This window comes from Ovis canadensis, chromosome 2 (genome assembly GCF_042477335.2).
Source record: "Ovis canadensis isolate MfBH-ARS-UI-01 breed Bighorn chromosome 2, ARS-UI_OviCan_v2, whole genome shotgun sequence".
In the NCBI taxonomy this organism is placed as follows: Eukaryota; Metazoa; Chordata; class Mammalia; order Artiodactyla; family Bovidae; genus Ovis; species Ovis canadensis.
The window spans coordinates 149,938,438-149,960,915 of record NC_091246.1 but is presented as its reverse complement, the minus strand read 5'-3'; the positions used below and the strand labels follow the sequence as shown (position 1 = coordinate 149,960,915).

The following is a 22,478-nucleotide window of genomic DNA, read 5'->3' as shown; positions in this document are numbered from 1 at the left end:
ATGGCATTTTCCAGGCAAGAGTACTGGAGTGGGGTGCCATCACCTTCCCCGGGTTAACAGGCTACTCTAAGAATTTTTTTGAAATTTACTGTTTAGAGATTTAAGTTCCAATTTTAGAGTTGAAATTGAAGATACAAATATACAGAAAAATGTATAATGAAAAGTTAGTCTCTCTCATTTAACTCAATGCTTTTTGAGCACCTAGAGAATAACACTGCAGCTCTACTAGATACACAATTGTGCAGAAGGTATGATTCTTACTTTTTAGTGTAAGAAAATTACAGTAAGAAAAAGAAATTCTTACTTTTAGTCTTGCTCATGTTTCTATTACAAGTGATTTTTTTTTGTCTTTTACGTTATTCAGAAATGTATTAGAGTACAAAGAAGAAAATACAAATCACCGCAATATCATTTCCACCTTGATTCTCTCACATCTTTGAAATTTCTGTTAACAAATTCATCAATGAGCTCCAAGTTGATAAATCCAGTAGAAACCTCTTAAATATTAATTGTATTTGCCTTTTCAGTAGCATTTTCCTTTCTGACACCAGTTTCTCTTGGATTTCCTCCTACCTTTTGAGCCATTTATATTTAGTTTTTTCACCAGTTTCTTTAACTCTTCCAAATCCTGGACTCAGGGATTTTTTTTCACTCTTCCAGATGTCTTACTGTGATCTTATTCACGGCCATGGCTTCAATTTTCACACAGATGTTAGGAACTCCTGAATTTGTATCTCCAGTCAGGACTTCCCCAAAACTCCAGATTTCTGTGTCTAGCTGTCTAGTAAATATTTTACCTTGAAGATCTTGTAGGCATCTTGATTTAGGTGTCCAAATTCTAATTTATATATTTGTTCTGGAGCCTGCTTCTGCATTCATATTTCTCTAAACTGTGAACTCTGAGAGTCACACTATATTTCCCATTATCCACCACCTTCTATTTTCCTTTGGCCCCTAAATCCATTAACTACTGCATCATAAATTATTCAGCTGTATTTCCTCATGTCTAATCTCTAACCTGCTTTAAGGGTTTACCCCTCTATTACTTCTTGCCTGGATTACTGCAAAAACTCCTACTAGTTCTCTCATTCCCCATCCTCTCCTTACCAGTACTTTCCAGACATTTTCTCTCTTACCAGATGAATATGACCATAGCATAAATACGACCATGTCTTCTGCTTAAAATCTTCCAGGAAAATCCTCTAATGATTTTGAATAAAAATCAACTCTTTTCATAATTTTTCTCAGAAAAAGTGTTTATTAGCTGTGGGATCTTGAATGAAAGTCTGAGTCTCATCTGAAAAGTAAGGCAATACCTTAACCTTGAAGAGTCTATGACGATGATGAGATGATGTTCAAATGCCTACCACAATGCCTGGCATGCTACAGATGCTAAAGGAATGAAACCTTGTGCTATTTTTAGTGATTTTCTATAGGCTGCATAAGATGTCAGAAAAAGCATTGCATTTTGAATCTGATGAGAATGACAGTAATGATGATAACCACAAAAACACTAGCAAATACTTAACACTTTCTGTGGGTGAGCCTTTTCCTAAATGCTTTATATTTATTGACATGTTTCAGTTCAGTTCAGTCGCTCAGTCGTGTCCGACTCTTTGTGACCCCATGAATCGCAGCACTCCAGGCCTCCCTGTCCATCACCAGCTCCCGAAGTTCACTCAGACTCGCGTCCATTGAGTCAGTGATGTCATTCAGCCATCTCATCCTCTGTCGGCCCCTTCTCCTCCTGCCCCCAATCCTTCCCAGCATCAGAGTCTTTTCCAATGAGTCACCTCTTCGCATGAGGTGGCCAAAGTACTGGAGTTTCAGCTTTAGCATCATTCCTTCCAAAGAAATCCCAGGGCTGATCTCCTTCAGAATGGACTGGTTGGATCTCCTTGCAATCCAAGGGACTCTCAAGAGTCTTCTCCAACACAACAGTTCAAAAGCATCAATTCTTCAGCGCTCAAACCATCACTAAAACCCTACGTAGGTGCTATTATAATCCTCCATTTGACAGATGAGAAAAGTGAGGCACAGAAGTTTAAGCAAACTGCTAAACGTCACAGGGCTCATAAGGAAGAGACAGGACTCAGACCCTAGTAGTCTAGCCCCAGAATCCATATATGCATTTAACCAAAATCTCAACTCTGTTGCCAGTAACTGCTGCTGCTGCTAAGTCGCTTCAGTTGTGTCCAACTCTGTGCGACCCCATAGACAGCAGCCCACCAGGCTCCCCCATTCCTGGGATTCTCCAGGTAAGAACACTGGAGTGGGTTGTCATTTCCTTTTTCAATGCATGAAACTGAAAAGTGAAAGTGAAGTCGTTCAGTCGTGTCCGACCCTCAGCGACCCCATGGACTGCAGCCTTCTGGGCTCCTCTGTCCATGGGATTTTCCAGGCAAGAGTACTGGAGTGGGGTGTCATTGCCTTCTCCGCCAGTAACTACTGACCTTAGGCAAATCATTTTAACCTGCCAAAGTCTCAATTTCCACCTTCATAAAAAGTAAAACATGCATACCTACTCCATGGAGTCAGAAAGATTAACTATAGTGGCTGCAGTCAGGCCAGTCATCAGGAAATGGTAATGATTATCATTACAAGGGAGCCTTCATAAATGCCTCTGCAAACCTCTCTAACTTTGTATATTCCCTCTTACCAACATCAACCCTATACTTTGGCCAGACAGAATGACTTACACGTTCTCTTTTGCATTTCCACATTTCTATCAGCTTAGAGCATCCTTTTATTTTCTTTGCTCACTCTCATTTTTTCAAAAATAGTCAGTGAAGGGGCCTTTTCCTCCCCAAAACATGCCTGCTCCTTTGAGGCTAGGTTAAATGCTAGAATCCTTATTGTCATGCACATATTTATATTATGGTATTTTTTATGAAGGTCACAACCATGTGCTTCTTTTTCTGCCTAACATACTACATTGTGAGCTTCATGTGGCAGGAAAAATGTTCTTTATTGCTATAATGGCAGCAGTGTTAGTAAAACTCTATTGAATGAATCAATGATCAGCAAAGCAAGATTGCTAGATGTCTACGTATCTGATAAAAATTTAATATGATAAAGTAACCTAATAAACAAATTTTAAAATATTCAACAAGCACAAATGACAGTAATTCATCCTATATCCTTTGTTTAACAGTAGAAAAACCGTCACATACGAGTTGAGTAGTGTCCTGAAGGATAAACAGGCTTTTACCAGGTAGAGAAGAAAAAATAATGTCAAGCAGGGGTACTATCCACAGGTAGTCAGTTCGGCATAGTCTATATGTGGGTAATGGAATCATACAGAATAGCTAAGATCCAAGTCCCACACAAGGCAGTGGCAGTGACAGGGTGAAAGAGAGGTCAGATTAGTAGGGGTTGAGACTAAAAGTGCAGACTGTGCTGAACCACAAAAGAATTTAAATGAATTTTTTTTTCCCTATGGTCATAACAAAGTCTTGGAACATTTTGACTTGGGAAATAACAGATCAGGCTAAGGTTTTATAAAGATAACTCTTGTAGTAATACGAAGGAGAGACTAGAAAGTTAAGGATATAGGCTAAAGGCAGGAAAATTAAACAGCAACTTACTGGCCAAGGAAGAGAATCAGTGAGGACTGGTAATAGGAGGTAACCAATTTCACAGATGCTGTGAAGTTTTGATGAAGAACTGTGTGGTTGGAATGAGACTGCTAAATTTTACAAAAGTTCAAAATGTATTGCTTAAAAGTAACAATTTGCTAAGAATTTAGTCAATAATAGATGCTTTCATTTACATGTAAAATACAGGCTATAAATAAATCTCTCAAAAGTTTTAGGAATCTCAAATATCACTCATCATAACATTTCGTTTCATTATAACATTTTGATCTTGCTTTAAGTATATTATATGCAAATCACAGATAAACCATGAATGAATCTATATTATTCAACAGGTGAATTTTCTTTTACATCGTCTCATAGGCTTAGACAATAAAAATTATTTTACTCTAATCAACAAATATGAGAACCTTAAAGCAAATTAAAAATCATTTGCTGTAAATATTTACAATTCTTTCTTTTTCCCCAACATTTCACAAACATGAAAACAGAACTTAGTAACACCATTTGTTGAACTGGACATATCTCATTAAAAAGACAAAGGCCTTAAAAAGACAAAAGAATAACTGTAGAGACAAACAACTATATAATTACAGCATCAATTTAAAGAATAACTCAATATTATAACCCTATTTGTAGATTTTGCTCTTAAAATCCTAATTAAGAAACAAAAAAGAATCATAGTCTATAATTTTTTTTTTGCTTCTGCATAGTCACCCTTTATTTATCAAAACTATGCAAGGATTTTCATCATGTAACTAAATTAATAAGAGTAACTAATTTCCACTGATTAGTAATTTTGTAATATATGACTTGGGAAAGGCCTGCTCCTAGACACTGCTGTAGGTTTATATACAGCATCAGTTGAAAAACATTCATATAATGATCTGCACATGTATAATGTGACTTTGCTTTAAGGAACTATTCATTCTCCTCAAGTGTTGGTTGAGATTTTAGGTAATATATATTTAATTTTTTTCTACCTTCTGGTTTACGATGTGTGCAAATGTTCACAGTGCACTTAAATAAGCCATGGTTATTATGCCTGGGAGGAAATTAATTATTTGTTCATACTGATTGACTGGGAAACAAGAAATTAAAAACAATAAATGTAAATCCTTGAATGGGATTTTTTTAGTGTGCTAAATGTTCTCTTGAATAAAATATAAATTAAACACCAGCAACTCCGAATAAGCACCAAGTTACAGATTTCCTATTACTTAAGCTACAAATTAAGAGCTGTAGAAGCTAAAAGCAGCTTAGGTTTGGGGGGTGGGGGTAATGAGAAGACAGCAGGGAGGAAGGAGTGTAGGCTCTGAGGAAATCTTCACTTTATTTCTCAGCCTCAGGAAAGATGGCTGAGTTACAGGCTGGTTTTGGAAGACTGAGATTTTATAGGGGATGTCATCTTAGAGTCTCCAGAAGTAGAGCTAACACAGAGACTCTTGGGCATGGGATTTAAGGGAGAACTCTCAGGAGATGGAGAGTGAAAAGATAAGCCGGGGGCACAGCTCAAAAGGACACTGTTTTGGTGGAGACCGGAGGCAGCCCAGCCCGGCGTGGGTGGCGCTCTGCAGCTCCAACTGTGCCGCACATGGGTCCCTCCTGGGGGCAAGGAGGCCAGCTTTGGGGTTTCTAGCAGTCATTTGGGGAAATGATGGCTGGGATTCATAGCCTCATAGGAAGGTGACACTCTTGAGGCCTGGGTTGCCACTCCACCGAAGGGGACCGTTGAGGTGTTTCGCATCACCTGGTAAAAGGTGATCACGCATAGCAGCCCACAGCAGCCACCAGTGCAGAGGTGGGGAGGACTGTCTGTGTCACAGAGATCCTAAGGCAGAGGAAAGCCTTTGTGTTTGTCATGAGGGGTACTGGGGGGATGACAGGGCAGGGATGCGAACACAGTAAGATAAGATGACTAGTTGAAAAGCCTGTACTTAGATGGGGAAGTGGCCAAACATAGGTGTAAATGAACTTATTACATGAAAAGTGGGAAGCGGGACAGAAGGGATACAGAAGTGCCTTACTGCTGCCTCTGAAGACTGGCAGGGGTGGTGGTGGTGGTGGTGTGGGGACCCCCGCCGGCTGAGAACCTGGGCTCTTGGTGCCATCTGCATGAACCAGAGCTTGAAGAGGTTGTTCATTCATGTGCACCTGTCCATGTTTTTTGTGGGAAAGGAATTCCTGATGTCTATATTTTCAGAGTACAGTCTCAGCCTTAATCAGTCTTTAAAATGACTCCTCCACCTACCACTATTGGCAGAAAGTGAAAACGGCACATGAAAAGGATTTAGGCCTGGTAATATATAACACTCTTCTAATCTGTTCAGAGGATTAGCAAGAAAAGTAAATCTCCTCAGTCATAAATGTCTAAATTCTTTCGGATTCTTTGATGTACTTTTTAGTTAGGAAATTCAGTTACAGGGGATGTGTATGTGTGTTTGTGTAAAACAATCATTGCATAATTTAAGTTGCAGGAATAAGCAATTATATAGTATTTTTTACCTGTAACATATGAAACCCAGAATAAAAGCAATATTCCCAGAGGAAAGCCAGCTTGCTTCATTGAATAAGGCAATCCTGGAAAAAAAAATGTGCCACCCATCACATTAATAAAACATGCAAATAGAGAGGTTTTCCCCCAATTACTGTATACAATAGGTTAAGAATATTAACATATTTATATGAGATAGTTGTAAACAGTGCATCTGAATACTAAAATTAAATGTTAGCATTATAATACTTACTGCAGAATAAAATGTTGTAAATTAAGGACATGTCATTAGAGTTTATGAGTTAGAAGAATACGATAAGAAAGCATCACATGAAGAACAGATGCCAATTCACACAAATAATGTTCATTTCAGGGTTTTACCAGAATCTGCCTGCAATGTGGGAGACCTGGCTTTAGTCCCTGGGTTAGGAAGATCCCTTGGAGAAGGGAAAGGCTACCCACTCCTGTATTCTGGCCTGGAGAATTCCAGGGACCGTATAGTCCATGGGGTCGCAAAGAGTCAGACATGACTGAGCGACTTTCACTTTCAGGGTGCGGGGACACCTGAGCTAGAATATGTGGAGAGTAATGACCCAGAGCTCTCCTTACAGGCTGGCTGGGAAAACAGAGACAATGATGAGTCTAGAAGGTCTGGGGGGCTTCTCCAACAGTCCAGTGGTTAAGACTTCACTTTTCAATGCGGAGAGTGTCGGTTTGATCCCTGGGGGGTCAACCAAGGGTACTTCCCAGCCAAAGCACCAAAACATGAAACAAAACCAATATGTATCCCTAGCAAGCTGCCAGCGGCGTTTTCCACAGAGCTAGAACAAATAATTTCACAATTTGTATGGAAATACAAAAAACCTCGAATAGCCAAAGCAATCTTGAGAAAGAAGAATGGAACTGGAGGAATCAACCTGCCTGACTTGAGGCTCCACTACAAAGCCACAGTCATCAAGACAGTATGGTACTGGCACACAGACAGAAATATAGATCAATGGAACAAAATAGAAAGCCCAGAGATAAATCCACACACCTATGGACACCTTATCTTCGACAAAGGAGGCAAGAATATACAGTGGATTAAAGACAATCTCTTTAACAAGTGGTGCTGGGAAAACTGGTCAACCACTTGTAAAAGAATGGAACTAGATCACTTTCTAACATCATACACAAAAATAAACTCAAAATGGATTAAAGATCTAAACCGAAGACCAGAAGCTATAAAACTCCTAGAGGAGAACATAGGCAAAACACTCTCAGACATAAATCACAGCAGGATCCTCTATGATCCACCTCCCAGAATACTGGAAATAAAAGCAAAAATAAACAAATGGGATCTAATTAAAATTAAAAGCTTCTGCACAACAAAGGAAACTATAAGCAAGGTGAAAAGACAGCCTTCTGAATGGGAGAAGATAATAGCAAATAAAGCAACTGACAAACAACTAATCTCAAAAATATACAAGCAACTTATGCAGCCTAATTCCAGAAAAATAAACGACCCAATCAAAAAATGGGCCAAAGAAAATTTTAAAAATGGGCCAAAGAACTAAATAGACATTTCTCCAAAGAAGACATACGGATGGCTAACAAACACATGAAAAAATGCTCAACATCACTCATTATCAGAGAAATGCAAATCAAAACCACGATGAGGTACCATTTCACACCAGTCAGAATGGCTGCGATCCAAAAGTCTACAAGCAATAAATGCTGGAGAGGGTGTGGAGAAAAGGGAACCCTCTTACACTGTTGGTGGGAAAGCAAACTAGTACAGCCACTATGGAGAACAGTGTGGAGATTCCTTAAAAAATTGCAAATAGAACTGCCTTATGACCCAGCAATCCCACTGCTGGGCATACACACCGAGGAAACCAGAATTGAAAGAGACAAATGTACCCCAATGTTCATCGAAGCACTGTTTATAATAGCCAGGACATGGAAACAACCTAGATGTCCATCAGCAGATGAATGGATAAGAAAGCAGTGGTACATACACACAATGGAGTATTACTCAGCCATTAAAAAGAATACACTTGAATCAGTTCTAATGAGGTGGATGAAACTGGAGCCTATTATACAGAGCATAAGTAATCCAGAAAGAAAAACACCAATACAGTATACTACGCATATATATGGAATTTAGAAAGATGGTAATGATAACCCTGTATTCAAGACAGCAAAAGAGACACAAATGTTTAGAATGGATGTTTGTACTCTGTGGGAGAGGGCGAGGGTGGGATGATTTGGAAGAATGGCATTGAAATATGTATACTATCATGTAAGAAATGAATTGCCAGTCTATGTTCGATACAGAATACAGGATGCTTGGGGCTGGTGCACGGGGATGACCCAGAGAGATGATATAGGGTGGGAGGTGGGAGGGGGGTTCAGGATTGGGAACTCATGTACACCTGTGGCTGATTCATGTCAATGTATGGCAAAACCAATACAGTATTGTAAAGCAAAATAAAGTAAAAATAAAAATTAAAAAAAATTAAAAAAATTGTAACAAATTCAATAAAAAACTTTAAAAATGGTCCACACCAAAAAAAAAAAAATCTTAGAAAATAAAAAAGAATAGAAAGGTTATGAGATTCGAGGAAAGACTAACTCTGGGGTCAAGATGGGCAACTCTGTAGGAAAAGGAGAGGAAAATAAGAAGGCAAAGGTATTTTTTATAAAGCTGAAGTGAGTATATAACATTATTTATTATGAACTTTTTTGGGGGGGAAAATGGGCAATTTTAGATTGTGTACAATGAAACATTTAAAATAAAATGTACATAAACTATTTCTACCCAGAATGCTTTATTCCCCTGAAAACCTTCCCCTTTAAAAAATTTGCTGAGCCTAATTAAGAGGTACTTTTCAAGGCTGCTGACATGGATCAGCTTAAAGTATTCATATTAGGAATTAACTCCAGGATTCTGCCTACACCTCCAGGGCACATGGAGGCAGAATTTCAAACAAATCTTTGCCCCTACTTGCTATTACTTTTGGAGAAGGCAATGGCAACCTACTCCAGTACTCTTGCCTGGAAAATCCCATGGACGAAGGACCCTGGTAGGCTGCAGTCCATGGGGTCGCTAAGAGTCGGGCACGACTGAGTGACTTCACTTTCACTTTTCACTTTCATGCATTGGAAAAGGAAAGGGCAATCCACTCCAGTGTTCTTGCCTGGAGAATCCCAGGGACAGAGGAGCCTAGTGGGTTGCTGTCTATGGGGTCGCACAGAGTCGGACATGACTGAAGTGACTTAGCAGCAGTAGTAGCAGCAGTTATTACTTTGCATCAGTTCCTACATTTTATCTAGCATATGAAAAAAATTGCCTATATATGGAAAATAAAATCAAGAAACACATCAGTCTGAGAAAGTTAAGAGAAGTAACTCAATCCAGACGACTCTGACTAAAATGTCAAAACTTTATAGGGAAAAAGTAATAGTCTCAAGGAGCATCTGCAGGATTTTGATTTGTCTCAGCTTTTCCTTAAATTGGATGTTTTCAAATAACAAAAAGAATAAGAAGCACTGAAAAAAAAATAGCTGCCTTTATTATTATAATGCAACGCACTTAATTTTGCCAGAAATTTACCCCTGGCTTCAGACTGGGAAAATATGAGCAGTTCATTTCTTTCAATTCTGATTACTTGGCTCCTTTGTTTTAAAAATCCATTTAAAAACAATTTCTATTTACTGATTACAGTTAAAATTAATATATCATAATAAGTTTGGATTTTAAATTTTAATACTATATAAATGGGTAAGGAAATATTACATGGATTTGATTTTTAACAAAATTGCTATGTTTTCACATTAAAGTTTTGTATCTGCAATATATTCAAATAGCTGGAGGTTTTACACCTCCAAAAGGTTATAGAAAGATGATTCAAGTAACAGTAGATGTTCCAGAAATAGGGGAAAAGGTAAACTTGGTAACATTATCAACTGAGATACAGCCCATGAAAAAAATTTTTTAGTTATCTTAAATCTGCAGCTTCACCTTAATCTACCACACACGGAGGATACTCTCAAATGTAGAAAAGTGTGTGAATCACCACCCTATCTTTCATATAAGAGACTGATGGTGCGCACACTGGAAAACAGGAAGGCTTTTATGAAAAAAAATTACCAATTTTATAATTTAATTTTTTTCTTTAAAAATAATCTATGAATATTAGCAACATAATAAATGTCTTAAATTTGGCCTTTTCATTGAAAAATTAAAAAAAAAATCAAACACTTACCTATTATACCAGACCCTATAATTGAGTTGACAACATTAAAAACGGCAGCAGACTGACGGCAAGTTTTCCCTTTGTGCTTATGTTCAGAAACCAGGGTTTCTCTGTCATCTTGATGGCTCTATTTCAGTACATAGAAATGCAATTAAATAAAGACTTAGATCAAAAATTTTGAAAATTTTAAGATAAATACTCAATGTAGGAGACTAACACGGTATCAGTAATAATAACAAGTAATGTCAATAATGGTAAGAAGATGAAGATAATAATAAAAAGTAACAATAATATTTAGTAATTCAGAGCTTCTGAACACATTCCATCCTAAAATGTGCTAATTACAGCTGTGCCAAGTTAGTGGACTGCTGCATGAACTCCTAGAGTACAGGATCTCCCAGGGAGCAAATGATGTGATTTTGTGTGTGTGTGTGTGTGTGTGTGTGTGTGTGTGTGTGAAATGAAAGGGGTTATATTGCAAAGTGCCTGACCCCCTCTCCGCCGCCCCCCCCCCCCAAAAAAAAAAGATCCAAGGCAATTTTTTTTCTCCTGGAGAACCTTGTTGTTCAGTCGCTGTCGTGCCTGACTCTGCCATCCGTGGACAGCAGCACGCCAGGCTTCCCTGCCCTCCACTATCTCCCGGAGTTTGCTCAAACTTACGTCCACTGAGTAGGTGATGTTATCTAATCATCTCATCCTCTGCTGCTCCCTTCTCTTCCTGCCCTCAATCTTGGTGCTTAAATCAAGACCCCAGGTGAAGGCAGCTGAACTCCTGCAGGTGAAGGAAACTTGAACGGTCCTGCCTTCAGAACCTGTCCCATCCCCAGTTTTACCTGCGGCGGGATGACGGGCCTCCGCCCCGGGTAGCCCATGGCTGCACCCGGGTCTTTGGCAGGTGGAAGGTTCGCGGGTGCGGGTCCTCGACTCCTCCGCGACCTCCGAGCCCGGCGTCAGCGCCCCGGGAGCGAGTCGGTTGAGGCTCTGCGGAAGCGATTCGCCCCACCTCCCGCGGGCTACCGCTCCAACTCACTCGGCCGCTGCAGTCGAGGCGCTTTTCCCTTCGGGTTTGCCCAGACAAACGCACCTTCCTGCTGAGGCGGAGATGCTACAGGGAGTTTTTTGAGAGAGGGTAGCCGTCTCTTCCCGTATTTCGCCCCTCCCTCTTTTTTTTTTTCAACCCTCCCACCCAACCTCCAGTTACAAAGTACAGTTTATTGTGCCCACGCTGACCTGCCCAGATGGCACAGAGTTAAGATGGCCTCATTCTTGTCCATTCCCAAGTTAGCTGCCCCTTGGCTGAAATCTGATACCCAGGTAAGAAGGCACTCACGGAGCCTCTTTTCTATTGCCACCTTCTCCTGCTCCCTCTACTTCTTTTATGTCAGAGATGACCCATGAAAAGCTAAGAGTTTTAAATGGAAAATAAACAAAAAACTTTTCTAAAGTTTTAGCAGAGTTGTTTTCTAAGCATGCTTTTGTCAGCTGTTTTCAGAATAGATGACTTACAGAAAGGAAAGGAAGATGGAAGGATAGTGGAGTCAGGTAACGAACCATAAAAGGGGGTAAGGAGGAGTGTCAGGGGATGGGAAAGAAAAGGCACCTGCAGTATCCGAGCCACAAAGAATCTTAAATGACCCTCTGTTCACCCCTGTTACCCTAAGATGAGACAGGCCCAGAGAATATTCAACCACAAAGAGAATACATAGAGAACAGTTTCAGGGACTGTAAGAATGGTAATATAACATCTTATCAAATAATTAAAGAGGTTCTTTTTCATAAATATTCATTTAAAACTATGAAACATTTTAAAAATGTAGAAAAACCTAAAGAGAATTATAAACTTCATATATTCTCCACTATCAAAGTAGCAAGCGTTACTGTTTTGACATATTTTTTCAAATTGCAAAAATAAGCATTCAGTGCCACAATAGCCATCCCTTTGCCCTTCCTCATTCCTTTCGCTTCATTGCTAGACTCAACTAATTCATGAAGCTTGTGTGCATCTTTTGTAGGCATGCTTTATGTTTTAATTCATTCATGTGCAGCTGTAAACAATATATGAAATGAAGTGAAAGTCACTCAGTTGTGTCTGACTCTTTGTGACACCATGGACTATATAGTTCACGGAATTCTCCTGGCCAAAATACTGTAGTGGTTAGCCTTTCCCTTCTCCAGGGGATCTTCCCAACCCAGGAATTGAACCTAGGTCTCTTGCATTGCCGGTGGATTCTTTAGCAGCTGAGCCACCAGGGAAGCCCAAACAATATATAATGATATGTATATTTTCAAGATTTATAAAGATGGTCCCAAACTGCACTGTTTTCCTGTTAGCATTATTGTTTGTCTACCCAGTATACTGTTTCAATATTATTATGTTATATGTAGATACAGTGTATTCATTTTATCTGTCTCACTAGTTCAGTTAGCCATCCTCCTGCGCTGTGTACTTATTCACTCAGTTAAGTCCGTCTCTTTGTGGCCCTATGGGCTGTGGCCTACCAGGCTCCTCTGTCTGTAGGGATTCTCCAGGCAAAAATACTGGAGTGGGTTGCTATGCCCTCCTCCAGGGGTCGTCCCAACCCAAGGATTGAACCCAGGTCTCCTGCATTGCAGATGGATTCTTTATCATCTTGTCACCAGGGAAGCCCTTAAGATTATTTCCAATTTTGCACTCTTGTAGAGCACATTAAATGACCATTTTTCTAGAAGTAGAGTTGTTAGGAAGTAGTTCTTGCATGTATTGAACTTCACTAAATATTTCCAACTTGCTCTAGAAACTGATAGTCCCAATTACACTTCCACCAGCTGAGATGGAATTCCTGTTCTGCATTGTTAACATCAGGACTTAGTTTCTTTTTAAATTTTTGATGTTCTTGTGAGTTTCAAAATGGTATGTAATTATTGTGTAGCTTTGCATTAACTTAATATATAGTGATGTAGATCTTTTTATAATGTTTAATGAATATAATTAAATATTTTGGTTGTCCTCTGTTAATCTCATTTTTTAATCCTTTGCCCATTTGATTTTGGTTGTTAGTCTTTTTCTTATTGTGAGAGTTATTTATATATCTGGGGTGCCAACAATATTGTGCACGTATCTTCTCCCAGCTTTTTTCTTTTAAAATTGTGGGGTTTTTTTTAATGCAACATTTTCAGTTTTGAGATATTCAGAATTGGTAATCCTAAGTTGGATGTAAACACGCTAAGTGAAAGAAAATTACAGCCTTTTCACTAAAAAATATAGATTCAAAATCCTGAATAAAGTATTAGTAAATTGAATCCAACACTGTATGAGAAAGTTAACAATATCCTGATCATAGTAAGTATTCTCCAAGTATGGTACAATGAATGAGTGAGAGTTCCTGTGAGTACTTGGAATTGTCTGTGTTCTACATTTTGGCCATTCTAATAGGACACAGATTAGCATATATGATTGAATACATCATTGCTATTATTATTTTGAACAAAGTGTCATCTCTTGGATCCATTAAGAATAAAAATGAAAGTGTTCACTTCTCCAGTGCTCTTCTCTTATTTCTGCAGATCCAAGTTTCCGACATATCATTTTTCTTCACCCTAAATAACTAATTTTTAAAAGCTTCTCGAGGCAGGTCTGCTGGTAACAGAATCCCTCCATTTTTGTTTGTCTGAGAATCTTTATTTTTCCTTCACTTTCGAAGGATATTTTTACAGGGTACCGGATTCTAGGTTAGGTTTTTTTTGTCTCAGCACTCTAAAGGTTTCACGTCACTTTCTTCTTGACTGCATTGTCTCTGAGGAGAAGTTGGGTATATTCTTACCTTTTTCCTCTACAGGCCAGGTGTTTTTCCCCCCTCCTATTTTTTTTCAGAATTTGTTTCTTTATCTTTGGTCTTCTGTAGTTTGAAAATGATATTTGTTACGTGTAGTAGTTTTTTGCATTCATCCTCTTTGGTGTTCTCTGAGCTTCCTGTTTCTGTGATTTAGTGTCTGATATTAATTTGGGGGAAATTTTCAATCACTGTTTTTACAAACATTTCTTCTGTTCTTCTTCTTCTCCTTCTGTTATTACTATTGTGCATATGTTACACCTTTTGTAGTTGCCCCCCTTTTTTGGAGTATTCTATTCTGGGATGAAGTATTTTTTCAGTCTTTTTTTCTTTTCAATTTTGGAGGTTTCTATTTAGATATTCTCAAACTCAGAGACTCTTCAGCCACATCTGATCTACAAATAAGCCCATCAAGGCATTCTTCATTTCTGTGACATTTTATTTTGGTTCTGTCTTAGAATTTCCATCTGTCTGCTTCCCCATCTGTACTTGCACGTTGTCTACTTTATCCATTAGAATAGTTAGCATCTTCATTGTGGTTTTAAAATTCTTGGTCTGATAATTCCAACATTCCTCCCATATTGGAATCTGGTTCTAATACTTGTTCTGTTTCTTCAGATTATTTTTTACTCATCAGTATGTTTTACAGTTGTTTTTGATAGCTGGACACGATGTACTGGGTAAAAGGAACTCTTGTAAATAGACATTTAGTAACATGATGGTGAAAAAGGGGGAGGTGAAGCATTCTGCAGTCCTATGAGTAGGTCTCAGTCTTTTAGTAAGCCTATACCGCTGGGTTGGGAACTCCACACACACTTCTTGGTACTTCCCTCCTCCTTAGGGGAAACAGGGTGGTTATAGTAGGCTGGAGATGTGTATTTCCTCCCTCAGGTCAGTTAAGCTCTGTTAAAACTCTAGCAGTTTAGGCTCTGGTTAAACAGTTTATCTTGACAGCAGACTTGTTAAAAAGATGCTTGGAGTGTTTAACGCTCTGGAGTGATTCTTTCTCCCTCCTCCTGCAAGAAGCAAGAGGAGATTTTTCTCCAGTATTTATTATGAGAAGTTGGTTGAGTTTCTGGAGGTAAAATTCACAAAAGTGTGGGGCCTCCTGATGATTGGGGTCCTTTGGAATTTTTATCTCTCAGATGCTAATCCTTCAGAAATGCATCAGTTATAGCTCAGATTTCCCTTCCTGGCGCTAGTTCCCATGGACTTTTGTGATTCCCTGTATATTGGTCTGTCTCATTTCAGGGACAGTGGTTTGCCCTGTGACCTCACTTCTCTGAAGGTTCTCAGAAAAATGGTTGATTTTTCAATGTGGTTATTTTTTTCTTTTTAAGATACAGTGGCATATTCCAGCTTCTCATATGCTGGACTGGAAACTGAAATTTCTTTATACTTATTTTAATGATATTTCCTACAACCTGTTTTTATTCTAGTTTCAAAAATATTATTTGTTTAATTTAAAAAATACTGTAATATCAGTGAAAAACCTGAAGAAGAAAGAACAAAATCACTTGAAATCCCTCCATGCAGAGGTAAACACAGTGTTTTAGGACCCTACAGTTTACTCAGATTAGACAGTGTTTGATGTAGAGGAAAAGCGCATATTTGCATGCATGTAGACAGTTTTTTGAGTCTCTCTTAGCCCCAGATAAAGGCCATGGGTGTCAGACTTTCAGGAATGTAGAGAGCCTAAATTTGAGTTTTTTTAATCAGATTGTATAATTATGTAAATAGTATACTATGCTCACGTAGAATTGTTACTTTTCTTTATTATTTGGTTACAGTCCAGACTTCTTGTTATTGTCCAGTTGCTCATTTGCATACAACTCTTTGCAACCCCATGCACTGCAGCACTGACCTCTAAGAGCGCCTAGTTCTCTTAGAAATCATCAGAGAATGCTTTATCTTGGCAGAAATCTGAACTTACAAAGCTCTTCCTGATGGCTAACCTGATTTCTTTCTGACATTAAGGTTCAAGTTTCATTGTAACTAAAGACAATAATTTTCAACTCTCATCTCTAGGAAGTTACATTTTCCTCAGTTTTGGAAAGGAGTCTAGAAGATGAGTAATTAAAAAAAATAATAAAAATGGATGCTTTTTTTTTTTTAATAGAAGTGATTTCCACAGTACTAGATTGTTAATTCTACTAGCATTGGTAGAGACTTAATATGCAGTCTAAAACAAGATAAACTTTTCTTCTTGCTTTTTAACTTTCCAGAGATGAGGGTACTCAGTCTTTAGAGGTTTGGAAGGACTGCTCAGATACTTTTGGCTAAGTAAATAAAATATGTGTTCTTTTTAAAACAGGATTTATCATCTTCCAAAATAATTCTTACAATTTTATTCTATGATCACCATATTACTCATTATTGAGGAATATTCTTGTGGTACCTTGTTATTATGACTTCATAATTAGTGTGTTTTGATACTTTCTAACATAATTCTTAGAATTCCATAGAACCACTAAAATGATATTTTTGGTTTGGAGTCAGATTGGGTGAGGTACTCAGGAATGAGCTAAAATTAGTGTAACTGTAAGACCTGGTTTGAGATAGTCCTGGTTTAGGCTTCTTGTTTCTCTGTAATATGAATAGCATCATTTTCATTCTTCAAAGTGTCTCAGTTTAGAGAATAAGTTAACAACATCTTGCTACAAAGGCACCTTGTTGTTACCATTTTAGTTGCTAAGTTGTGTCCAACTTTTTTGCAACCCCATGGTCTATAACCTGCCAGACTCTTCTCTGTCCATGGGATTTTCCAGGCCAGAATACTGGAGAGGGTTGCCATTTTCTTCTCCAGAGGGTCTTCCTAACCCAGGGATCAAACCCGTGTCTCCTTCATGGCGGGCAGATTCTTTACCACTTGAGCCGCCAGGAAAGCCCACACAGACACAGACATGCACAGAGGGAAGAGTAAGTGAAGAGTCGCAGAGGAAATACCATGTGAAAATGAAGTACTGAGTGATGCACCTTCTAGTCAAGGAACACCAAAAATTGCCAAGAAACCACAAAAAGCTAGGAAGAGGCAGGAAGAGATTCCTCTACATGTTTTAGAAAGAACGTAACCCTGATGATAATCATAATTTTGGACGTCTAGCCTCCCGAACAGTAAAAATAAATTTCTCTTGTTTTAAGTTACCCGGTTTATGGCACTTTGCTACAGTAGCTATAGAAAATGAATAGGTTATTTCATTTAATTCCCATAACCACTGTTAGGAAAAGGATATCCCTTTTTACAAATAAGGAAATCAAGACTTAAAAAGTTAAGCAGCTAGCCAAGATCCCTTGAGCTTTGAATGCCTCCTAGGTTTTGCCAATTCCAGACCCTCGACTCCTAATTTGCTATACTGCTGCTGCTGCTGCTAAGTCGCTTCAGTCGTGTCCGAGTCTGTGCGACCCCATAGATGGCAGCCCGCCAGGCTCCTCCATCCATGGGATTCTCCAGGCAAGAGTACTGGAGTGGGGTGCCATTGCCTTCTCTGAATTTGCTTATACTAACTAAAGAATAAACAAGAATCCATGCTTTTTAAGTCTTCTGTCCCTCCTCAGCTTGAACACCATTAGATTAAAAACTCTACAAAGTGCTATGGGGCACTGCCTTCTCCTCCATGATATGGGCCAGAAATACTTTTTCTCACCAAGAATGGCATATAGAGTGAAAATCAGGAAGTGGGAACAAAGGGACCAAAAAGAACTTTATGACAGAGGCAGGATTGCCCATAGTATGTGGAGCTGGCCAAATATGGAACTTTTCCCAAATCTCTGAATCTGATTTCTGTCTCCTTCTCTCTGGTCTCAGGTAATTTTGTCTACTCCTAAACCCAATACAATACCTAGTCCTTTACTTTGTGCTGTTGGTAATTGTGGACCTATCTATGAGAATGATAAGCTCCTTGAGAGAAAGGATCACATTTATTTTGTTCTGTTGATGATATTTTCCTTCACTGAACCTAGCACAGTGATTTGTACAATTACTGCTTCTTATTAAAAATGTACCAAATGGAAGAAACAATCTCGAGAGGAATCAGCTTGTAAAAAGCCTTGCTCTTAAGTGAGAACAAGTTTAATGTGGCCAGAAATAAGGGCCATCAGGAGAATATTTCAATAATGAGATTATGATGCTCATTTGCCTCAAGGGCCTCTGTGAAACTGAGAAAGGCCTGGCTCATCTCCATTTATTAATGCAACCAGGATATCAGAAAATGTAAATAAATTATGGGACAGGGTGACACAAAGTTGTGATGTGGTCTTAAATATTTCTATTTAACGAATTAATGCTTTTCCTTTAACTCCAAAATACAGTGCATTATCATTCTGTGATTCACACAATAATTAGATGTGTGTGTGCTCTGTCATTCCCGACTCTGTGCAACCCCATGGACTGCAGCCCGCTAGGCTCCTCTGTCCATGGGATTTTCCAGGCAAGAATACTGGAGTGGTTTGCCATTTCCTTCTCCAAGGGATCTTCCCGACTCAGGGATCAAACCCGGGTCTCCTGCATCTCCTGCATTGGCAGGTGGATTCTTTACCACTGAGCCACCTGGGAAGTAGGTTATATTAAAATACATTAATTCTTCATGCATGAAAGTGAAGTGGTGTTTTAAACTTTATTGAGTGACATAATTTAACCACTTTGTGTATCTCTGTTGCTGTGTAGACAATTTCATTTAAAATTGATGTCTAAATCTGAGAATTTTCAAAAACTGAAAACACAAGCCAAATGAACCTTTCAGCCACTTGTGACAAGTGCTGTCTTACAAAGGTTCACTAGAAATGTTTTAAATAGATACAAAGCATATCCAAAATATTAGCAGCTGAAAGTAAAAATTATCCACTCATGTTTCAAAAGAATTATACACTCATCCTCCGTAATGAGGAGAAATAATGTACAAGTCTCTGATGCATAAGCCTTCTCTGTCACGTAAATGTAAGCCCATAGGTGTTGACCATATAAACAAGATAAGACCCACTGGATATTCTCAAAATATTAATTTTTTGATCATTATTAGTTACAACTAAAGTTTTTGAGTATAGTACTTGCTACATACAGAAAATAAGATAAAGCAGCTCTGTACCTTGAAGTCAACCTTCACTAAAGAATAAATAACTTGATTAAGTGGTATAAATGAGGCACCAAGTGAATGAAATAGACATTTTCTATAGCAGTAAAGAGGATTAAATCATCATAAGTGGCCGGGGTAGGTGGTCAGGGACATTCGTTGGAAAACTGGAAACTGGTAAAGTTTTAGCCTAGCAAAGATAAAATTTAACTCATAAATTTAATATCCTAATCTTGGATCTGAAAACCAACTACATAGGTCCATGGAGGGGATATGTGAGTTATCTGAAACTCATATTAAAATAAGTCTTTAGTGCTGTTGGTTAACAATAAATTTAAAATCATTCAACAATGTCATTGAAAATAATCTTAACCAATAGTACTTGAGATATATTACACAGAACAAGGAAAGTGATAGTCCAGGCCACACTGTGTTGGTCATACCACACATGGACAGATGTCTTCAGCTATGGAAGTCACAATATGGGGAACTGCAAAATATGCTGCCACATTTTCAGAAGAGAGTAATCAGAATGATGAATAGTTCCATGAAACTTTAGATAGCTAAGAGAATGTAAAATTCAGGGGAATAAAAGTTTACTCAGTATAAGAAATGGCTTTATAACCGAATTACCTAGAAATATACTGGGCTAACTTGAGTGGTAAATTTCTACAGGAAATATTTAAACATGGGCATGACCACTAGGCGGAGATGTTGGATGATGGCGTGCTATGGAGGATGATGAAGGATAGAAAGGATGTTGGATGTTCTTTGCTTGCAAGTCACAGAAACTTACTTGAGCTTCTTTAGGAATGAAGACAGGTGGTTATTAGAAGAATTTACACAGTGGATTGAGGACTAGAAAACTTGGCTGTGTTCCAAATAGCCCCGGATGTTTGCTTTCTGTTTATTACGGCCATCATGATCTTTATTTCATGGAATTTTGGCTTTTTTTCTGTGGATCTATCCATTCCTCTCTTGCAGCTGACCAGTTAGTCACTCAATTTTCCTGGCATATTTCCAGGTTCAGCTAAATATTTTCACCTCCATTGAGCATAGCCTTTTGAACCATAACTCCTCCTGGCAAGTTGCCAGCCTCGAGATGAGTTCTCTTTGGGTTAGGTTCCAATCCCTTATCCAGTCAATGGCCAGACCATTGGACCAGCTATTATGGCTTTCTTGCCAAGCACTGAAGAAAAGGCTAAGGAAAACAGTTTGAGCTAAAGTTGGACCGGGGCCATGGCCTGAGCCATGATCAATATACATGGAAACAGCACATAGTTTTCAGTTTCCTTTGGAACTTGTAATTTCCCAATTCTGTGATGCAAGATAGAATTGGAGTTGGACATTTACAATTAAAAATAAGATAAGGCTAGGTTATGGCCATATAAAGAATAAGGTGGAAACATGTATTATTGGAATAAATAACATAAGAAAGAAAAAAGGGGCATTTGGAACTAGATAAAAGCAGATTTTAGTTTGTTTTATTTTTATTTCTCATTACTTTTCGGTTTGATCTTTGCACTTCCCTGGTGGGTCAGCTGGTAAAGAATCTGCTGCAATGTGGGATACCTGGGTTTGATCCCTGGGTTGGGAAGGTCCCCTGGAGAAGGGAAAGGCTACCCACTCCAGTATTCTGGGCTGGAGAATTCCACTGACTGTATAGTCCACAGAGTCGCAAAGAGTTGGACATGACTGAGCAGCTTTCTCTCACAATATTGATCTTTACTAAATACCTTCCTCTGTTAATCGTGGAGTTACCATGTATATACTGCTAAACAAAAAATAGGGAACATATGCACTTTCTCAAGATATAAAATGTTTTTTTAAAACATGAAGGAATGTGAGTATTTCATAAAGTTGAAAATCACATATTATATCATTACTGGCTGATTTCTCTATATTGAAAGCCATATGGGAAAACGAAGTGAAAGCAAGAAGAAACAAAGCATTTTTAAAAATTGATCTTTTGTTTTTAAGGCACTTATTTTTAATTTCAGTTCATTTTGCTTTAATTTTCCTTTTCTTAGCTGTGTTTTTTTCTCACAACTATTCCAACCTATCTCCTTAATTGTTGTTCTTTAGTCACTAATAATCACTAAGTCATGTCCGACTCTTTTGTGACTCCATGGACTTGTAGCCCACCAGGCTTCTCTGTACATGGGATTCTCCAGGCGAGGATACTGGAGTGTGTTGTCATTCCCTTCTCCAGGGCATCTTCCTGACCCAGGAATCGAACTCACATCTCCTGCATCGGCAGGTGGATATGAGACTCCTCAGAGATTTTCTAGAAAAATGTCAGTGTAAACAAAGTAATCTCTTACTGCATAGCTAGGCAGGAACTCAGGCCAGTTATAAAAAAGTTTTAAAGTAGTATGGGCAAGAATGATAAGAATCTCTGTGTGTTTGTTATAAATAGTACTACCTTCTTCAACTTAATGTCCAAGTTCAGTTCAGTTCAGTTGCTCAGTCGTGTCCGACTCTTTGCGACCCCATGAATCGCAGCACTCCAGGCCTCCCTGTCCATCACCAACTCCTGGAGTTCACTCAGATTCATGTCCATCGAGTCAGTGATGCCATCCAGCCATCTCATCCTCTGTCGTCCCCTTCTCCTCCTGCCCTCAATCCCTCCCAGCATCACAGTCTTTTCCAATGAGTCAACTCTTTGCATGAGGTGGCCAAAGGACTGGAGTTTCAGCTTCAGCATTATTCCCTCCAAAGAAATCCCAGGGCTGATCTCCTTTAGAATGGACTGGTTGGATCTCCTTGCAATCCAAGGGACTCTCAAGAGTCTTCTCCAACACCACAGTTCAAAAGCATCAATTCTTCAGCACTCAGCTTTCTTTACAGTCCAACTCTCACATCCATACATGACCACAGGAAAAACCATAGCCTTGACTAGATGGACCTTTGTTGGCAAACTAATGTCTCTGCTTTTCAATATGCTATCTAGGTTGGTCATAACTTTTCTTCCAAGGAGCAAGCGTCTTTTAATTTCATGGCTGTAGTCACCATCTACAGTGATTTTGGAGCCCCCCAAAATAAAGTCTGACACTGTTTCCACTGTTTCCCCATCTATTTCCCATGAAGTGATGGAACCAGATGCCATGATCTTCATTTTCTGAATGTTGAGCTTTAAGCCAGCTTTTTCACTCTCCACTTTCCAAAAGGACCTACATTTCCCTAAGGGCCAGAAAAAGAGCAACACGGAAGGCGGTCACATTCTCACGACCTTGCTTTGCTGGGACCTGACCCAGATGTTGTAAGAAACA

General features: G+C 38.8%; 1 protein-coding gene across 3 annotated transcripts in view; it reads right to left on the bottom strand.

The window, feature by feature from the left end:
- SLC38A11 (solute carrier family 38 member 11) overlaps positions 1 to 11,587 on the bottom strand; it is a 66,397-nt gene extending 54,810 nt beyond the window's left edge. The window contains exons 1-3 of one of the 3 annotated variants that reach the window (XM_069574324.1): positions 11,165 to 11,587; positions 10,341 to 10,458; positions 6,102 to 6,176 (exon numbers count right to left, since the gene is read on the bottom strand). In XM_069574324.1, the coding sequence (XP_069430425.1) occupies positions 6,102 to 6,176; positions 10,341 to 10,458; positions 11,165 to 11,203 (232 nt within the window). In that variant the 5' untranslated portion in view covers positions 11,204 to 11,587. The remainder of the gene's footprint in view (positions 1 to 6,101; positions 6,177 to 10,340; positions 10,459 to 11,164) is intronic. The other 2 variants (XM_069574327.1, XM_069574326.1) reach the window with 2 other exon arrangements.
- Between the last annotated feature and the right edge of the window lie 10,891 nt (positions 11,588 to 22,478).